Source organism: Aristolochia californica, unplaced genomic scaffold (assembly GCF_029961685.1).
Source record: "Aristolochia californica isolate CCGP_79_NKW_82.1479 unplaced genomic scaffold, dmAriCali1.0.hap1 SCAF_16, whole genome shotgun sequence".
In the NCBI taxonomy this organism is placed as follows: Eukaryota; Viridiplantae; Streptophyta; class Magnoliopsida; order Piperales; family Aristolochiaceae; genus Aristolochia; species Aristolochia californica.
Genome location: NW_027181837.1, coordinates 18,020,562 through 18,041,248, shown reverse-complemented (window position 1 = coordinate 18,041,248; position 20,687 = coordinate 18,020,562). Strand labels below are relative to the sequence as shown.

Below are 20,687 nucleotides of genomic sequence, written 5' to 3'. Positions count from 1 at the left end.
TGTTTCCAAGTGGGAGGATATTGAAGGCTTCTATGGCTGAACCTTTGTCGACTTATCAAGTCGGAAGACAACAGGGTCTAGCCCAAAGTCCAGACCCGGTCTGATTCCTGTCCAGGCCTTCGACGGAATCGGTTGGCTTTGGTCGGTTGCTCGTTCCGAGAATCCAAGAAAGCGGGCGCCGGCCTCTGTTTCTCCTTCGCACTGCCGTAGGAAGGTCTAACCCTAAGTTTATGTATCTAGCTAAAATTGACTCTATCTGTTTTTTCACTTCATAATCCTGTCTTTTTTTCTTTCATGATTTTTTTGAAAGTTTTTTTTTTTTTTTTTTTTAATCTAATTTCGTGTTCCTTCTTAATTCTATGGTTGGTCTCTGTCACTGTTCTCCATCGTCAGATAAATAATTTCCGGCAAAGTTAGGATTTCGTGTTTGAGGGAGGATAATGTCATTTGATCTTCTTCTGAAGCCGTCGTGTGGTGAATGTGGAACTGCCACTGATCTTTATGGCAGTTACTGCAAGCACTTGACGCTTTGTTTGTCCTGCGGAAAAAGAATGGCGGAGAGTCACTCCAAATGCTACGACTGTGGAGCTCCCGTTACTCGATTGATTAGAGTAATTTCTCGCTACTTCATCCTTTTGAGACTTGATTACTTGCAAATATGACTTTAAAACCTGAATTCGCCAAATATTTGGCGTAGGAGTACAACGTCCGGACTAGTACCAGCAATGATAAGACTTACTCTATTGCCAGATTTACTGCGGGTTTACCGAGTTTCTCCAAGAAGAAAAGCGCAGAAAATAAGTGGTCGCTTTTCAAAGAAGGACTTCAAGGGCGTCAGATTACTGATGGCTTGCGGGTGCTTTTTAAGTAATGCAATTTCAGTTTCTACAGTGAAGCTTGATAACTTCATAAGTTTGGTTTATTATGAGTTACTGATGGGTAATTGTGATGAATGAACGGACCACAATTATTATATGGAAAAGTTAAATTTGCTAAGTTGGACAGATATTTATCAGTATACGTAGTTTCTGTCTATAAATCGCCATTAGCTTGATTCTCTACTTCCTTTCTGATAACTATACTTGCAGGCTGCCTTGGGTTTGAAGCCTTCAACATTGTTAGGATGTTTAAGGTTTTTGAATCTAAGGTACAAGTTAGCAGAGAAGTTATTCATATAAAGCATGGTATAATGTTCCTTTCCACCTTGCACTACTGTGGTAGCGGTGAGCTTCTCCTTTAAATTTACTTAGAACTGATTGGTCTGCAATGAACTATTGTTGCACTTTCTTGGGCTTGGAGCTGCAAGATGGGTTTTTGAGGCTTTTGGGCCATTGGGAGAATTTTTTGTATGAGTTGCTGTTATTTTATATGGTAATTGAGAATAGACAATATAGAAGACTAGCATAGTGCAAGCCACCAGTGGGTGTTCTACCTATGGATGAAATTGTGATCGCTGCTGTACAAGTAACATTTTTATTTGGGTTAATGACATATGGATTCATTAAACATCACATTCTACCTACTTATATAGCTTGGCAGCATCATCAAGAATACCCTCATTCTCTGGCTTTATATTAATTAAGTCACAAATAGGGCTGACTGAATATAGCACTGTCCCACTACAGTTTGTTTACAAATGTCCAGATAGCCAAATCACGATATTATGCAAAGGAAGTCTGAACTGGAGAACTGGACTTTAAAGCCTTTTTGCAATTAATACAATTTTTTAACAAGCAACCAGTACTGCTGTCGTGTAGTTGTGCTGTTATGTGTGAATGGGCAAATGAAGTGACAAGAGGCTTCTTGATGGGCATTTTTAGGGTTAGGGTAATTGCAAACCTCGAACCAATATGCACTGTTGGATATAAATCTAATGACTGAAGTTTTGAACCTGATATTTACTGGATGCAGATCTTTTGATACACGTCCTGCTATGATACAGTGTCGGATCTGTTATAATATATCCAATTAAGGTCCGTCATTGGATATCCAATTATGGTCTGTCTGAATTCTGGGTTGGATAGTTATCTAAGAATTCAAACTCGGATTTGAAGAGTATCCAGATCCATTGACAGCTTTAGTCCCAAGTATCATTGTAAAAACATGATTATGACTAATATTTCTATAAATCACTCATTAACGGATATCCAATTAAGGTCCAAAGAACTTCAGTTCAGATAGTTCCCTAAGAATCTGAACTTGGATAGGATCTGGAGAATATCTGGATCCATGGATAGTCTTAATCCTGTGTATCCTTGTAAAAACATTATTACGATTAATGGTCTTATATCACTTATTTTGTATAAAACCACTGCTATGATATAGGATCTACTTAGAAATCATGAGTTAAAATAGTTGCAACCATCTTAATATACGTTTTTGCAGGGTTGGGGGGGGGGGGGGGGGGGGTGGGTGTGTGACTTTTGTCAGTTATGTGGACCTAAATTGAATGACTGATACATACACAACATATTGCTTAGAGAAAAAAAAAAACTACAAATCATATTATCACCTTTATGGGAGTTCTGTGGTCCTTTTCATTCTATAGCTAGATAACAGAACCTAGAGACAGGGTTGTGCTTTTTTCTTTTTTTTAATAATATTTTAAGGGTATGCAGGTATCAATTTCAAATGCATGAGCATGTAAGTATTTATTCAATATTTTAAGATTATGTAGGTAATTAACCTTTGTTTCGTTTTACTTTGAATAACAGTGAAAACCTGGTGGGGATAACTGATGGATTGTCTAGTTTGCCTATTTATTTCTTTAGAACGAAGTGCCATCTCAACTACTCATTTGCCCTCTGTCTCCTCTTTCACATTTTTTTTTTATATTGAATTGCCTTATGGCTGATGAGTTCCATGTTTGATGCACATCAATAGGAGAAGTATAAGAATAAGCCATGGGTGCTGGAGGATGAGACAGGTCAGTCACAGTATCAAGGTCACCTTGAGGGCTCCCAGTCTGCAAATTATTACCTGTTAATGATGCAGGGGAAGGAGTTTGTAGCTATTCCAGCTGGCTCTTGGTATGCATGACTAATTTATTAGGATCTCCATTTAGATCCTTATTAAGATGGGTTTCAAGCAAAGAAAAAAGGATAGCTAAAGAGTTTCAGGGACAGATGAGTATCAACATCAGCTACATAATTTTCTGTAACTGCTGTTCATTCTTCTTTAAGACTCATCTGTTGTAAGATTTCTTACAAGGCTAACAGTATGTATGAATTATGGTAGATTCCTAATTGTAGAAATTAAGCATTCTCAAGATACTAAAGGATGATACAATTTTATCTCACATCATGTCAGTCTCATATCACTAGATTTAGTTGCATGTTCTAGTATAAAAATGATAGCTTGTTTTATTCTGGGAAATGAACATATCATGAGATGCATTTTCCTGCAGGTACAACTTCAATAAAGTGGCTCACTACAAGCAACTTACACTTGAAGAAGCAGAAGAGAAGATGAAGAACCGAAGGAGAACGGCAGATGGATATCAAAGGTGGATGATGAAAGCAGCAAATAATGGACCTGCTGCATTTGGAGAAGTTGAGGAGATTGATCTTGGTAAAGAGAGGACTGAAGGAGGGTCTCACAAAAAAGTAGATATTGATGATGATGAAACTACTACTTCAGAGCAAGGGGAAGAAGACGAGGAGGAGGAGCAGGCAAGGAAGAATAGGTTAGGTTTCAACATAAAAAAATTGGATGATGATGAAGAAGGTCTAAGAGGAGGAGATCTTGATCTTGATGATGATGATATTGAAAAGGGTATGTTTTTAGTTTTTCTCTTTCCTGTCTGTCTCCTTATTGATAACATTGATTGAGTTTTTAATCTATACGAGTGTTTGGCTCCAAGAATTACTTCTTGTTAACATAATTAACAAACAGAGGGAGAGGAAAAAGGAGATGATAAAATCTGGCGTAGGAAGTTGACCTTTGCCAGAGAAACCCAAAACTTTACAGCTAATACCTATTTAGTGAACTTCTTCATTTCTTTTACTAATGATTTTAGTTGTTGGTGCAAAAGTTTAAATAGCCTTAACTTCCTTACAACAAAATTGCCCTAAAATAGGAGGCTGAATGCTTCCTCTGCAATTACTTGTGCCTTGATTCAGATGAATGAGTGGAAGTTTGTTACACTCTTTGTGCTTTATACTACAAATAATTCAATTTGTGGTGATACATCAATGTTATAGCATTTGATCAGCTAACTCCAGCAACTGGAAGTTGCCTCTCATGCAAATGGTGGGGCAATTAATCCAAAATATCTAAAATATTTGAATACAAAAAGCTGTAACAACATTAGAGGGCTGAGTATAAGGAAAAAATTTGAAAGTATAATTTGTTTTTTTAGAATTTCACCTCTCCTGCTGATAAGAGGATTCCATGTACTTTATTCTCACTTTATTTTGAAGAATCTATTGTCAACTAATTTAAATATGTTTAAAAATATAGAGTAATCATCGCTTTTCAAGCCTTTCTTTGACAATTTCTAAGATTGTATATCTGGTTGAGAAAGCGCTAGTTCACACACAAACTCTTTTAGTTCTCTTATCAGCTCTATGAAGCTTTTCCATGTGCAGCTGTTGTAGAAACATCCACGGTCTGCTATCATGTAGAAGCTTCATATTGGTATTTTTTCTAGGTAGCGAGTGTGAGGAAGCTTTTTTCTTAAAATTGTAATTATGGTACATCAGGAGTGTAAACATCAACTTATACATTATTTCTATAGGTGGTCTACAGGATGTAACTATGTAATGGATCTAGTGAATGGACTTTGTTTTTTTTTTGTTTTTTTGTTTTTGAGAAAGGGCATGATTTCATTAAGCATGAAGACAAAGAAGAAACATCAGAGAGGGGATCCCTTACAATGAGAGATTGAGGGGAAACCTCCTCTTTAACCAGAGAATCAACTAAACTATTAGCTGATCTATGGACATGGCTCCAAATACAAACAACATTTCTGGCCAAATCTTGGATTTTAAAGAAACAGGGTCAGTGACACTAAGGAGGGTATTTTGTCCCCTCACACCAACTAACCTCTCATCTGGACGAAGGAGGACCTCAAGTCAGGATATCAAGCCAGATTTGGGTGAAGGAGGAGGACACCCACAAAACAACATTCCACACTCATGAAGGGCACTATGAGTTTTTGATGATGCCGTTCGGCCTCTCTAATGCACCATCCACCTTTCAAGCATTGATGAATCGGATCTTCCAGCTCATCCTCCGTAAGTTATGTTGGTCTTCTTCAATGACATCCTGGTCTATAGTCCTGACCATGCCACTCATTTGTCTCACTTATGAGCCACTCTCCAATTGTTAAGCGATAATCACCTGGTGGTGAATCCCCAAAATGTTCCTTTGGCCAACGCCAATTGAATTACTTGGGCATCTGATCTCATAGAAGGTGTCTCGGCTGACCCCTCCAAAATCACAGCCATTCTCCAATAGCAACCACCACTAGTTGTTAAGGGACTCCACGACTTCTTGGGCCTCACTGGACACTACCATAGATTTGTCAAAGGCTATGACAAAACTGTTGAACATGTCACTCAATTACTCAAGAAAGATGCCTTCTAATGGACTGACACCACTTAGATGGCCTTTGACAAATTGAAGCATGCCATGACCACAATGCCTGTGCTAGCTCTGCCCGACTTGTCTAAGCCGTTCATTTTGGAGACCTACGCCTCTGGCACGGGAATTGGGGCTATCCTCATGCAAGAAGGGCGACGCTTGGCATTTTTAAGTCAAGCCCTATCTCCCAGAGCCCATTTGAAGTCCGTCTACGAGCGTGAACTTATGGCTATTGTCTTCACTGTCCAAAAGTGGCGGCTCTATCTTCTCCGTCGACACTTCATCATCCACACTGACCAAAAGAGCCTATGTTTCTTGATGGACCAGCGGTTGATGGAAGAAAAACAACAAAAGTGGGTCAGCAAGCTCATGGGGTTTGACTTTGAAATCCAATACAAACCCGGTGTAGATAACAAGGTTGTTGATGCTTTGCGACGAAGGGAATAACCCATGGACATATCCGCCGTATCCCTGGTATGTTTTTTGATCTTGAAGAATTGGAGCTAGAGATTCACAAGGATGACAGACTTCACAAAATTCAGCAAGAGCTACTCATAGACAGCGACGGCCACCTGCCCTACCACATTTTCTAGGGTTGTTTGATGTACAAGAACCGCTTGGTATTGCCTTCTTCTGCCACTTATATCCCCCACCTCCTTGAAGAATTTGACTCTACCCCTTGTGGAGGGCATTCAGGTTACTATTGCACCTACAAACGCCTTGCCAACATGGTGTATTGGACATGCCTCAAACGTGATGTACAACGATTTGTAGCCAGTTGTGAGGTCTGCCAACTGAACAAATACAATGCACTCACTCCAGCCAGATTGCTGCAACCATTCCTCATCCCCAACCAGGTATGAGAGAGACTTCCTCGGTGGTCTTCCAAAGCCTCAAGGGTTCAACAGTATCCTAGTAGTCATGGACTGATTGACCAAGAATAACCATTTCCTTCTTCGTCATCCCTACACCACCACCCAGGTTGCTTCATTGTTCATCTGAGAGGATATACGTTTGCACGAGTTTCCTCAGTCCATCGTATTTGATCGAGATAGGATCTTCATTAGCACTTTTTGGAAGGAGCTCTTTAAACAATTCGGTACCCAGCTCCGTATGAGCTCTGCCTACCACCCCCAGACAGTCAAACTGAAGTGGTCAACAGGTGTTTGATCACATACCTCCGTTGCTTCGTTAGCAGCCACCCTCGGCAATGGGCTAAATGGATTACTTGGGCCGAATTCTGGTACAACATCACCTTCCATCGAGCAGCTAGCATGACCGTTTTTGAGCTATTTATGAGAGGGATCCATCGACACTACTCTGATACTCCCTTGGCACATCCTTGATAGATGAAGTTGACCGACAACTTTAGGACCATGATGCCATCCTAGAAGAACTCAAACTCAATTTACGCAAGGCTCAAGCTCAAATGAAGGCACATGCTGATACTAAACGGAAGGAACTACAATTCCAAGTCGGTGATCTTGTTTACCTCAAGTTATAGCCTTACCCACTCCAACCCTTGGCCCTCAAATCCAATGAGAAACTTAGTCCCCCGTTTCTATGAACCCTTCAAATTTTGGTCAAGATTGGTGATATGGCCTACTGTCTTGACCCTCCTCCATATTCTCTCATCCACCCTGTCTTCCACATCAGCCAACTCAAAAAGCCTACTCAGCCTCCCATTTCCTGCCAACACGTACCTCCTTGCCTCATAGATGACATAGTACTCTCGGTCCAAAAATAGATGACATAGTACTCTCAGTCCAACAGGCCCACATCCTTCCCACTCAGCAAATCGTCCAATGGAAGGACCTCCCTGAGTTTTGAAGTCACATGGGAACCCTACACCACCATTCTATCCCAGTTCCCTTCTTTCCACCTTGAGGACAAGTTGCCTCTCAATCGGGGGTGGTGGTGTGTGGGTTGGGGTGTGAGGATAGACGAAAGTGGGAAGACGAATCAGGCCAAAAAGGGGGAATGAAGCACCCAAGCATCCAACACAGCACATCCACCTGGCAGGAGCAAGGCTATCCCATAAAGACAGTTAGTTATGGGAATAAGGAATAAAGAAGAAGAGTTGGCAAAGAGGGGAGGAGGAAAAAATTCACCTGAAGGGAGGATTCTAGACCCTTGAAGTCTAGAGAGGATCGTGATCAACAGTTTTACACCAGTTCAGGAAGTCTTCTGAGACTAAGGTCTCCAATAGAGACTTTCTAATTTCGGACTGCCTATTTTTAGAACTTGACCTAAAATAGATAATCATATATTTTTAAATCGAGTTTCCTTCTTTCTTCTTCTTTAATAAACATGAGTGACTTTGGGTTGATCTCGTGTCCTTACGTATTTTTAAGCTACCTCTTGCACATTGTGATGTAATGCATCATCTGTGTTTGCGCTAATGAAAACAAAGACTAAACTATTCATTAACCTTACGCTCCAAAAAGACTAGAATACCCTTATATATGCAAAAATTAAAATATTATTTTGAATGCTACTGTAACCTCCAAACTTATGCATGAATGTTAGCTTTCCAGTTTTAAACAGAGACTGATTTGACATACAAATTTTATTATCTAAGATTGCTCATTTTTCGTTTCTAGAGTTGGAAGTTCCATCAAAGTATTGTATGTGCTAGACACCAGTCTTGAGATACTTCCAGTTAGACCTTTCCTTGGATATGGTCCAGTAGAAGTAGTGAGGAGGAATGCTGTTAGTTCCGCTGTTTTTATCTCTGGAAAGCCATATTAGATACATCTAACTGATTGCGCTTACTGGTTGGAATACAGGATTAACCATTAGTTTATTTACTTCATTTTATTTTAATACCTTTTTGTTTTATATTTTCTTTATAAGTCCATGATAACAAGATCATTAGGATGCCAATTCAATTCTTCTTCTTTGTCTTTTTTACATTTGAAATCTTTTGCTACTGCTTTAATTTGTTCCAAAACTGTTTGTCATTACTCATCTTGGTGATGTGATCATGAATATGCTGGAAGGACCATAGAAATATTATCTTGGGTTAATAGTTTTGCATGAAATTGTATAAAGACAGATTATCTGGTTGGTCTTTTTCCTCAGGCGATGATTGGGAGCATGAAGAAATATTCACTGATGATGATGAAGCTGTTGGTAATGATCCAGAGGAAAGAGAGGATTTAGCCCCTGCAGTTCCTGCACCACCAGAAATTAAGCAGGTACAACTGGACCCTCATGAAGTTTCCGTTATTATATCCTTGTTAGAGTGTGTGTGTGTGCTGTCACAATTTGGCTAGACTATCTACCACATAGCCTGGATTAGGTCCAGCCACCCGTTGGGTGGATGCTATACACATATTGTCCATTTGTGATGATGACTTTGAAGATTTATCGTAGGGCTTATCTGAGATTCTAGTTTTTTTTTTTATAATATATGTATGTATATATTGGGGATTTTATTTAAAGAAAAATACAAGAAGAATCAAGCAGAAGACACATCTGCAGAGAGAGGAAATGTTCTTAAAGCAAGCTAGTTGCAAGTAGTTAATGAAGTTTTAAAAGAGTTCAAATATGTCTGGTCTAATATCTCAAGATAACCCTGAACTGATAGAACCTTACCCTGGTAATATTTTATAAAGTTCCACAGTTTAGCCTCAAAATTTACCTCGATTTTACTGTGACATAAACATGACTGCTTAACTGTCTTGTCTTTTTATATTTCATGACCTTCTCTGAAGTTGAGACATCTTAACTTCCAAAAGAGTGAATGTCACTTTGGAAGGTTATTTAAATTTTCTTGGTGGTACAGGATGATGAAGATGAAGAAGATGGTAATGAGGAGGACGGGACAAAGCTGAGCAAATCAGGCAAAGAACTGAAAAAGCTACTTGGAAAAGCTGCAGGATTGAATGAATCTGATGCTGATGATGATGATGAGGATGATGATGTAATCTTTCACTTTCTTCTTTACTACTGTTTTTTAAGGGAAAAAAATTCATTTCACAAAGCACTCTTTATCCACCTAGTAAGAGGTCCTTCTAAACGTCCTGAAATTCAGTTATTTTTTTGTTTTACAATTACCATTAGATCCATTCTAACAGATACAAAATGTCCCAGTGGATTATTTTTTAATAGAATGTTTGTATAGTGACTGATATTCTCTTACATTTGGCATGTCCAGATGGATGATGAGATTGGATTGTCACCTGTGTTGGCTCCTAAATCTAAGCAGAAAGATGCACCTAAAGAAGAGCCTGTTGAAAGCAGTCCTTCAAAACCACCAACTGCTGCTCCTCGAGGAACTCCATCTCAATCTAAGTCAGCTAAGACAAAGAGAAAAGATAGTGGAGAGGATATAAAACCATACAGTACACCTGCAAAAAAGTTGAAATCTGAAAATGTGAATTCTATACGCACATGCGAGGTTTTCTTCTCTTTTTATTTATTTATTTAATGTGGCCTTATGAATTGAGTGTTAGCCATATTCCACTATATTATATTCTGCTTCTCATTAGGTCTGACAGGGAGTTTCTTATTTTTCAATCAGGATTCAAAGCCTTCATCTGTTAAAAAAGAACCATCCTTCACTTCCAAAAATGGTGCACATCCAAAAGTTTCTTTATCTTCAAAAAGTGGGTCCACTTTAGTTACAGCTCCTGTGACTGAGGAGGAAATTAGGGTTGTTCTGTTGCAGAAGGCCACAGTGACAACACAGGACCTTGTTGCTAAGTTCAAGGCAAGATTAAGGACACTGGAGGTATACTAATTTGATAATTATGATTTTATTTGTTCATTTATGGATGCTACCCACCATGGGGAAGAATAAATTTGTGGATGCTGTCTTTTTCTAGTTTCTTGCATCAGTTTGGGAAATCTATATCTATAAGACATGAAGCAGCACTTGAAGCAATGATTGATGTGGGAATAATTTTACTAAGATCTTTTCTGCATTTATGCTATATGAACCTGTTTCTTATTGCTGTAAGGCTTGGCTGAACAATAGTCCCCTTTTTAAGGTTTTATATTACAAATTGAATGTGGACAGGCTGTAGTGCAGTGTGTGCTTGTATTGATTTTTATCATCATCAGAGATCCATGTGAATATTGAAGGATGTGGAATTTGAGATTCTCTCTTGTAAGCAATCCTGTAAAGCTGGTTTTCATCTCGTAAAGTTGGTTAAAAATTAGAAATCTTATTCTTATATTATCCATATTGTACTTGCTCTGAGACTATGAATTGTTGGGTTATCTTCTTGTATAGATTGTTTGAGCTTAGCAAATCTGTAACTAAAAGGTTTTTGTGGCAGTGCGTGTAGGAGTATGACATTATGCATGCATATTTGTGGGGATTTGTGAAACAGTATATTTAAGCATGTGCTTATTAAAATGTGAGGGAGGATAGCAGTTCTGATTCATGTACACCATATATATGGAAAATAGAATAGCATAAACGACTTTATCAGTGTCAAAGCAACAATTTCATAGATTTTTTGTTTTTAAAAGTCACATTTTTTTTTCAGTTTTGACTTTCTAAATTACATGTTTATCTTCTGAATTATTTTCCTCCGCTGCCTATAGGGTATATATTTTTCTAAAAATAGATGAAATACATTTATATTGATGATTATTTTAATGTATTTTTAATCTCTTATTACTTTTTCAATGTCTTATGTTGATTAGATCTGTTTACTAGACTTCGTTTCTCAAAAGGAAAAAAGAATTGCTTACTTTGAATGATTATTATTCCTGCCACTTGAGTGTCCTTCAATTTAAAATGCAGATCACAAGAAAAAAGCTTTTTTAATGCTAGTTGATTTTTTTGAAAGAATTTAAAGACGTTTGATAGATATTTGCAGTCGTTGCATAGGACTTGTACCTTGTGCTATTTAATTTGGGTTTGGGAGACTGAAGGTGTTGTGGTGTTGAGTCTGAAGTATTTGATGAACCTCATGATAATTGGTGGGAAAATGCTTATGCTTTGGAGATTCATTATTATGGAAAGGCAATGATTAGAGGAGCTTTTTTTATATTTTTTTAAGTGAGAAAAATATAAAAACAGTGTTCTCCTGGTAGATAAAAGGTATAGGAGCTCTTTTTTCTTTTTTATTATTATAGAAGGCTCTAATTATGAGTCAGATACTTTCCATAATTTCTCTTTTTTGAAAAAGAGACTTCCCATAGTTGTATGGGCAATGGCTGCGTGATTAATTCCGTTGTAGGACACTGAATTGTAAAATATAGTCTCTACTAAAATATGGACTTCAGGGTTTATCTTTGTATGCATCACTTATGTGCACTAATCATCTCTTTGACCTTCTAAATGTTGATCCGGTTTTCCTAACCATGTTGGATGATATGCAACTTTTGTTTTTGTTGGCTCCCATTTTTAGTTGTCCATGAATCACTTTACTGGCAATTTTCCAGATATAAGTTGAATTAGGGTATTTTATGCAGAAAGTTTACGTCTATGCATGACGGATTCACTCCTTTTAATCTGAGATTGGTTATTGCAGGACAAATCAGCTTTTGCTGAGATCTTGAGGAGAATATCTAAAATTCAGAAGACAAATGGACCCAGCTACGTTGTGTTGAGAGAGAAATGAAGTTGGATTTCATCTGTAAACTTCAATGACAGGCCCCCTTTTTTTCGGTCACTTGTGTTTTTTTCAAGGATAATGAAAGCAAGAAAAACTTTTTTTGGTCTCCCAAACAAGGCCATGCAATCATCAAACTGACCGTAGTTATTGCAAATAAGCTGCGAATTTTCTTTTCTGGCTGTTTGTTCATCTTAGACTTTCTTATTTTCATGGTTATTTTAATTTGTAACGTACGAAGTTTGGCTAGGAATGTTCCAATGGAGTCGATGGTGGTGATCCGGCATAGAGAGCGTTTCAAGACTCTTCATCCTCGGAATATTTGAGATACAGAAGGCAGCTGATTGACTTTGATAAATTGCGGTGAGTGGAAATAACTGGGGAGTGAAAGAGGTAGATTTATCATCTATTTGATATGCTCAGTTTATCTTCAAGTTGGGACTTATTAATCAATAGATGTCTTGTTTGTCTCAATTGGATTGAACTGATATTAAAGTTTGGACTAAGACAAAGTAATAAAAAAGGTTTTGTAAAAAAATAAGATTTATTCTCAACTCAGAACAAGAAATAAGAGTTATTAGAAAAACGTAATAGTATGATTCTCTATTCAGTCATACTTTGCTATTAATATGGAACCAGATAATGGTAATAGTATATGGGATATCCAATTAGACTCCAATCTAGGACAAAACGGACTACTTGAAAGCCATGGTGAGAGAAAGAGGGAACTTGAACAACTTTTAAGAGTAACATAGGACTTTTTCGAAGTTTATTTAGGTTTTAGAATTTTGAAATTTCTAAAATTTGGGCAATTTGTTAGGGATCTTTGAAATTTTCTTTTGAGGATTGAGAATATCTTTTGACCGTTTAGTTCAATGTTGTTAAAATCAAATCTGACATTAAATCAGATAGATGGTTAATTTCTGCCTCACCCAGTTACACTAGTTCCATCCAGTTGTTGAAGCAAAATAGGGAGTTATTTGTAAAAAAAAAATTCAAAAAATAGGATGCAATCTGTTAGTTATCAATATATATATATATATATTTCTTAACTTAATATAACACAATGGAACAGTAGACTGACCAACTATCTACCATGACCATACCCCTAATCTACCCTCTAATAATATATGAGTTTTCGTTTTGTTAAATTGAATGGGTATGAAGTCAGATGAATTGTTTTTTTTATAGAATCCAAGAAAGACTAACTTCACAAAAAGAAACATAAGAAATACTTTATTAAGCCCAAATAAAAGATTTAGAAGGAACAAAACAGAAGTATTTGTTATATTTGTGAAAAATCGGATAACTTTTCTAACTAGTGTAAACACGAAAAAAAGTAAAGACAAAACGGCCAGGGGATAATAGGACCCCTCAAGCAAACATGATAATTGGGAGTAACTCCATAGAAATCGGTGATAGGTTAGTTATAACTAACTTAGAGTTACACTTGACATTCAATCCAACCGGTTGGTGGATTAGCAGATTAGCACAGGAGCAACTGTCCATATTTGTTATGATATTCCTTTTATCTCTTCCTACTAAGAAGTCTAAGGGAAATATGTGATAATGGACAATCTTAATATTGCTCAAGTAATCAATGAAGGAAAAATAGAGTTGAAGTTTACATCCGGGAATACTTTTACTTTCCACAATATGCATTATGTGCTAGACTTTAGAAAAAATATTACGTTTTTGAGTCGATTAGGCGAAAAAGTCATATAAAGTTGTAATTACCAAGGGAGGGTCTTTTCTAGGGAAGAGTTATATTTTTTATGGATAGTTAAAATTAAAAGTAATTTTTGCAAAGAGTATTATAATAGATAAAAATTTATCATGTGTCATGTTAGACCCAAAATAACATAGATTTAAAAATAAATATGAGATATGTGTCCAATCAAAACAACCTACTAAAGCTTATACACAATGACATAAAATGTGAGATGAGTGGTATTGTGACGGAGGAAAAATATATTTTATTACCTTTATAGATGATATGTTTGTTATTTGACCAAGATTAAAAATAAAGCATTTCAAAATTTTAACCTTTATAAACTACAAGTAGAAAACCAAACTAAAGAGGCTTATATAGTTTTATAGAATTTGGAAAAGAAAAAGGTTCCTAGAGTACAAACCAAAAGAAAGATGTATGCCTTTACCCCTTGAATATGTGCAGCTTAGAGGGCTTTAAAGCCTGCCTATAAAGCGCCTTATATAGGCCGCCTCGTTTTCAGCAAGCAAGAGGTAAAATAAAGCTCTCTATTCATTTATATACTAACTTAATGAAAAAAAGATAACAAAGTAACAAATATTCCCCTATACATAGAAACCCTTATATCTCCCTAATGACACAAAGTTATCATAAAGATAAGTTAACAATAATCCGACGAGGGACATACAACCATGGTAAATGACCAAAATACTCCTTTTACAAATATTTCAACATGTTATAACTAAGAGAGAATTTTTTTTTTTTGAATAATTTCTCCTCTCTCAGATTCTTTGCTTCCAAACAATATAAATTTGACTTTTTTCTCTGTTTCTTTTCTTTTCTTTCTTTTTCTAGACTGCCAAGCATACTCCTAAGAAGAATAGGAAGCTAGAGTAAAAAAACTGTGGATATATATCTATGCTATGGATTTGCACAGATGCAACAAAAGGTATTTTTCTGAACAGTAACAGATTCATGCCAACTTTAAGGTTGGCCTTATTGTCAAAAGAAAAAATCATTGCACAATTACAACAAACTAATCAGAAGAAAAGCATCAAGGTCCTCACATATTCCCAAAATCTTAGGTTATCAGATTTCAGGAAGATTGCTGGAAATTTTGCACCAGACAAGTTTAAACTAAGACAAACTGATACTCACCTCAACAGTTGTGGGGCTGTCAAGCATGAGATGTACAGCAACCAATAGGCAGTGAGCAGTGATGCTAGCAGGTATCATCTCCTACAACTCCACTACCCTTCTGAAAAAGCCAAAAACATAACAAATAAAGAAACAAAGGTCATTAAGGCTTTTGCCCATGTAAACATGGGAAAGTACAACAGAGTCACGGAAATGAAGAAAAGGACTAATAAATACATATGAATAAATAAATAAAAAGTAAAAGAACAAGAGAAGAGGAAATGACAGACAAAAGGGGGAAAAGAGAAAAAATACCATAGTGGATAAAAGATGAGATTCCGAGGAGAGAGACACTGCTGGAAAGGAGGGATGCATGAAGCAGCAGTAAGGGAAGAAAAAGACACCACCATCAGAATATCTTGTGAAATGGCGTAGTGATGAGATTCCATTAGATGGTCACATCATCAGCCAGACAAGTGGAGCTAGCAATGCTCAAATATAAATTTCTATTTTGTACTTATTTTTTAGTCGAAGATTAATTTGAGATTGATCCTCAGTTACATCCGTATCTGCCAGCAGCCTAGAGATACACTCTAAAAGAAAAACTCATAATGTTGTCAAAGGCATCTCTATATTTATTTTTATTTTTATTTTTATTTTATTTTAATTTATTTTTTATTTTTTATTTTTTTAGAATGTATGGAAGGCATTTCCTTGCCTCATTAAATACCAAAATTTTACAAAACCATGCATAACAAGCCTATTGAAAACAGGAAGGTTTTTCTTTGAAAGCATCATCTACGGTGAGAGATTGCAGGAAGAAATACATATTTATACAGCATATAGTAGAAATCATACCACATTTAAGCAAACTATGCAGTACTAGATTGGTGCGGCCAACATTTCAGGCTCCTTGCCATTTGATGTAGAACACTATCAAGCTCACAAAAAATTTCAGAAGGACATCCCTTCTAAATCTGGAAAAAGAACTGTACAGTAAATGGATCAGCCAAGATATCCAAAGCAATCAAGTCAAAACACTAAACCATGAACCAATAAAAAGGGCTCAGCCATATCAAATGCAATGAAATAAAATAGGGAAAGTCATACTTCTTCAGAAAATTAATGCGCACACACACAGGATTGAACCTTAAGCTCAACAGTTGGGGTGGGAGGAGGGGGAGGAGGATTGGGTGTGTGGGAGACTTGGGTGAGTCTGTATGCAACCGATGTTCCCAAAAAAACAGAACCCATGGACTTAAAACCGGTAGAAGCAGAATATAAAGAAGAATTTTGCCCCATCTAATTCCAAAACATAGAGGAGCCACATTGAACAAAAACTGATGGAACCAAAGCACTCTGGAAGGCTCTAAGTACAGCTTCTCCACAGATTATGCAATTTATATTCAATATAAAGATGGGATATTAGAACAGTCAATTGAGAAGGCAAAAAGATAGTGCTTGCTTACAGTTTCAATATGTCTTGGCCCCACAACCATATTCATTTTAGCTCATATGTGACAGCTTGCTCAAGCCAGGATTGGAACATCGACCATTTTCTACAGGTATTGAGAAACTATAACAATCTCTGACAAAGTCCCAATCGGTCTCAATTCAAAGAATTGGAAATATCCGAAGCATCCATGAACACCCGAATATATTCTGTGGAATTTCCTCAAGGCATCTTCTTCATTATTGACATCCAAATATATATTTTGTGAAATTTCCTCAAGAGTATCTCCTTCTTATCCTTAAGCAAGTTTCCGATAAGGCTGGACTAGTCTCAAATTTTTATCCACTATTTCTTTTCCTTTATTCTTTGTAGGTAACAAGTCTCCCTTCACATCAAAGCAACCCTCAAGCACAAAGACCGTCAACTTACCCTCTAGTTCCACAAAATAAGACGGATAAATGATCTTATGAATATGCATTCATCATCCTGCAACACTAATAAAATCACAACATTGCCTGCACCATTCTCAAAATTGTTTTTCCACCATAAGAAAAATTGAATACTGCAAAGTCCAAGAGGAATAGATATGTGAACCCTGTTTAGGACACTAAAAGCCTTGCCAGGCGAATTGCTGACTTCAGTTTCCTCTCCTCTTTCCTAAATCCAGAATCACGAAGACCAACACGAACTGCACGTTTTGCAGAAGATAAAATTTTGACCTTATCTCTTAAACAAGTCATTAATATGTTGAATGCTACAATGTACCTCCCAGATTTACAAAGGCCATGCAACAAAATTGAGTAAGTAAAAGTATCTTTTATTCTCAGCTTATTAAATAATCTCAATGCAAAATCCACCTGACCCACTCTACACAATCCATGAATTAAACAATTGTTGGCTACCAAATTTGACTCTGCTGACCTGCTCCCCAAGAGCCTCTTAGCAGAATCAACATCCCCAAGTTTACAAAATCCATGAATCAATATAGCATGGGTATACTCATCACTCCGGAGGCCACAATCCTCCACCTCTTTCAATAATTGATATGCTAAGTCCATTTTACCTTCCTTACAATACACATTGATAAGAGTATTGTAACATACCAAGTCTAACTCTACTCCATCCCTCATCATATCTTCCATGCACGAATAAGCCTCTTCTGTCTTACCTAATTTAGCCAAAGCACTAATTACTGTACAATAAACAAAAGAATCAAAGGCATATCCTTTCCTCTTCATGTCAGAGAAAATCTCAAAACCTTGGTCAAACTTTCCAGATCTAAAGTAACACTTCATGACTGTTGTGTAAGTTGTCAGGTCTGGAGAGCAACCCGATTTTGCAAGCTCCCTCAGAACCCTTCCTGCTAATCCGGATTTATGTGATTTACAGAGTCCATCAATAAGTGTATTATAAGTGACAATGCCCGGAGTAAACCCTAGTCTTGGTAAATCCCTAAACAATCTCAGGGCATTAATAGTATTTCCTGTCTTGCAGAGGCCATTGATCATAGTATTATAAGTGGTTACACAGGGAGTGATATTTCTTGACACCATATCACAGAATATCTTGTAAGCTGCTACAGGTTGACCAGCTTTAAAAAAACAGTGCATCAAAGTATTGTAGCTCCATGTATCAGGAAGGATTCCATTATGTAACATTTCTTCAAACAGGTCCAGGGACCGAGATGGCTGGCAGTTTCTGCTGGCCCCCGCAATTAAAGAGTTGTAAGTAATAACATCGGGTTTGATACCAACTTCTCTCATTCTATAAAGAACTGAGTAAGCCTCATCAACTCCAACAAAACGCGAATAAGCAGAAATTAGTGTATTGTAAGTTACAACATCAGGAACATATCCAAGTCGAATTGCATCAACAATAACTGCCTCAGCCTTATCTAGTTTCTGGATCTTACAGAGTGAAGCTATGCAGATATTAAATAGGCGTGTTGAGAAGCTGCAGATCATTATCTGGAGTAGCTTTTCAATTTGAGAAGCCCAGAACCTGCATAAGATTTGAAGGGTTAGTTTGAATAATTAAGATAGGAAGAAGTGTCAAAAAAAGATGCTTCCCCACACTACACCTTTAGTTTTGTTTTGTTTGAAAAGTGGCAACAGGTAAGCTTCTGATCAAGACAAATGAAAACCAGGCAACAGATCAAAATCCAGAAAAAAGTCAACAAAAATGTGGCAACAGAGAGAAGAAACATAATGAGAATAGTGACAGAGGATAACAACTTAGGATTTAGTGCTCCTAAATTATTATTCAGGACCCAACCATGTGGATATAACAGCATGACCATCACAGAGGAAGAGAGCATGGAATGAACCAGGTATAGAACACACTCATTGTCCACCATGGCCAGGTCTAGAACATTGCCGACGCTATGAAATTTTATGGATTTATGTTCCTTTTTCTGTGCCATGCAAGGAAAGAAGACTTGGGACAAAGATCCTGTCACCATCAAGAAAGTAGAGCAACCTATATAACTGAAAAGAGAACATCATTTGCAGTAAGGGAGTTATTAAAGCAGATGGCCATCCTATCAGAAACATTATCTTACATCCACAAGTAACTCTTTGAATCCAGACGAGAAAGAAAAGAAGAAAACCCAACAACCTTGTTATACATTGGTTAATGGATGGTTGCCTTCTCTTATGTATTGTTTAATCAAGAGAAAGAAGAGGGCTAATGAGCCTACTGCTACAGATGTTAGAGGGGTAAGGTGTGGCCCAAAATTCCTTTAGAATTATCAAATAGCCTCCTCAGCAAAGCGTAAGATATATCAGTGATATATTTCGCATGTCAACTAGTAAATGTTAGATTTTCAATCTTCCATATGAAACTAATTTCATATGCATGTAATTATAAAGTGGAACAAGTATGGAACATAAAAGCCATCAACATTTTATTGAGAGGTATAAGAGAATTTTTCAAACACTTATTAGGAGGGCATTTCTGATGGAACTATGCCGGTTCTCTTTTCCACTGTAGTCAGCCAAATGTAATCATCGAAAAGGGTGGGGTTTTTCTGGCAGCTTTTAAAGAAATCAAATAGTTTTTTTTTTTTGTTGAAACCAGTGATAGAAGTAAATCTAAATAAAATCCAGTAAGGACATAAATTCAGAAACCTAAAAATGCAATATTTGAAGCGGTACCATTTCATTTAAAAGTCAGGAGTTCTTAATTCTTCTCGGTATGAGAACAAGTTGAGCAAAGAAAATACGACAGATGAAATTGTATTCCACAACCACCTGCGAAGGACAAACATAGATGCTATAATGAGCAAGAGCATAATTTAGAAATCTGAGAGATTGTCTACGCATAAATTGGAATAAAATCTAAATAACAGTAATCCCTACTGACAACAAAAGAAACAAACAAAGAAGAAAGCATTCTCTCATCAATGTTACTGGCCCCATCAAAATTATACCATTTGCACAGCTTGATCCTTTGCAATGAAAGCACCTCATCTGCCCTACTTATTCGGTTTCGGGCCTCCCTCATTTCAAACATAGACCAAACGAAGAAGACTTACCAATCAAGGTTTTATCCAATTATTCAAAAAGAATGAACATAGTGAATAACAGAAACTGCGAATAACATAAGAATATTAGAGTTCCAAAGTTGAAGATGGATAAAGATGCATTTTTGAAACGGACGAAGTGGTGACAAGAAGTCGGGGATGCTTCAAGAAAAATAAGCGTGTCCTCACCGGTAAAGAAAATAGAAGAAGTAGAGGACTGAAGCAGCGGAAACAGAAGATGGGAGAAAGAACACACCTCAACTGTTGTCTCGTGAGGGGCCATGTGAAGTGACAAGTGATGACTGGTATGAGAGGCTGTGGCTCACTGCAACCAGGATTTTGGAGAGGAAAAAGACGAGAGCATAGATGGGAAAGTAGGGAATCGGATCGAATCTAGCTAACCTAAAATCATTTAACTCGGTTGACTCGGATTAGTTTTGAAAATTTTGACTCAGTACATACATAGGAAAAAACAGTGCACATAGTTTTAAATTAAAAACTAAATAAATTAAAATTTAAATAAATTAAAAATTAAATAGAAAAAACAGTGCACATAGTTTTAAATTAAAAATTAAATAAATTAAAAATTAAAAATTAATAGTTCTTGGTCCCATGAGGCACAAACCTCAAGGGGGTCTATCATCCACTTGGCATGGTTATCTAAGTTGCATAGGACTATTGGTTTCAAAACTTCTTCATCTG

The 20,687-nt window shown here is 36.9% G+C and overlaps 2 protein-coding genes across 10 annotated transcripts; one reads left to right on the top strand and one right to left on the bottom strand.

The window, feature by feature from the left end:
* LOC137953841 (transcription initiation factor IIF subunit alpha-like) lies at positions 1-12,339 on the top strand. Of its 3 annotated transcripts, none has more exons than XM_068801358.1 (10): positions 1-206; positions 394-611; positions 698-856; positions 2,884-3,029; positions 3,407-3,774; positions 8,671-8,786; positions 9,377-9,514; positions 9,749-9,991; positions 10,115-10,324; positions 12,081-12,339. In XM_068801358.1, exons 2-10 carry the CDS (start codon positions 441-443, stop codon positions 12,168-12,170), a joined length of 1,641 nt encoding a protein of 546 aa, XP_068657459.1. In that variant the 5' UTR covers positions 1-206; positions 394-440; the 3' UTR covers positions 12,171-12,339. The 3 variants fall into 3 exon arrangements, with proteins under 3 accessions (XP_068657459.1, XP_068657458.1, XP_068657461.1); XM_068801357.1 differs by having other exon boundaries at positions 1-214; XM_068801360.1 differs by lacking the exon at positions 698-856 and having other exon boundaries at positions 1-214.
* A 2,142-nt stretch (positions 12,340-14,481) lies between these two features.
* Positions 14,482-20,309, bottom strand: LOC137953887 (pentatricopeptide repeat-containing protein At5g46680-like). 7 transcript variants are annotated; one of them, XM_068801430.1, is made up of 6 exons: positions 19,893-20,231; positions 19,618-19,713; positions 16,479-18,463; positions 15,868-15,998; positions 15,031-15,130; positions 14,482-14,743 (listed from the first exon to the last, which is right to left on the bottom strand). In XM_068801430.1, the coding sequence occupies exons 2-3, from the start codon at positions 19,623-19,625 to the stop codon at positions 17,062-17,064; spliced, it is 1,410 nt and encodes a 469-aa protein (XP_068657531.1). In that variant the 5' UTR covers positions 19,626-19,713; positions 19,893-20,231; the 3' UTR covers positions 14,482-14,743; positions 15,031-15,130; positions 15,868-15,998; positions 16,479-17,061. The 7 variants fall into 7 exon arrangements, with proteins under 7 accessions (XP_068657531.1, XP_068657535.1, XP_068657533.1 ...); XM_068801434.1 differs by lacking the exon at positions 14,482-14,743 and adding an exon at positions 18,543-18,584 and having other exon boundaries at positions 14,752-15,130; positions 18,697-19,713; XM_068801432.1 differs by lacking the exon at positions 14,482-14,743 and adding an exon at positions 18,543-18,584 and having other exon boundaries at positions 14,752-15,130.
* Between the last annotated feature and the right edge of the window lie 378 nt (positions 20,310-20,687).

Coding starts and splice junctions, on each gene's coding strand:
- LOC137953841 (XM_068801358.1), top strand. CDS start 441: ATGTCATTTGATCTTCTTCTGAAGCCGTCGTGTGGTGAATGTGGAACT. Junction 612..697: donor CCGTTACTCGATTGATTAGA/GTAATTTCTCGC, acceptor TATTTGGCGTAG/GAGTACAACGTCCGGACTAG. Junction 3,775..8,670: donor TGATGATGATATTGAAAAGG/GTATGTTTTTAG, acceptor CTTTTTCCTCAG/GCGATGATTGGGAGCATGAA.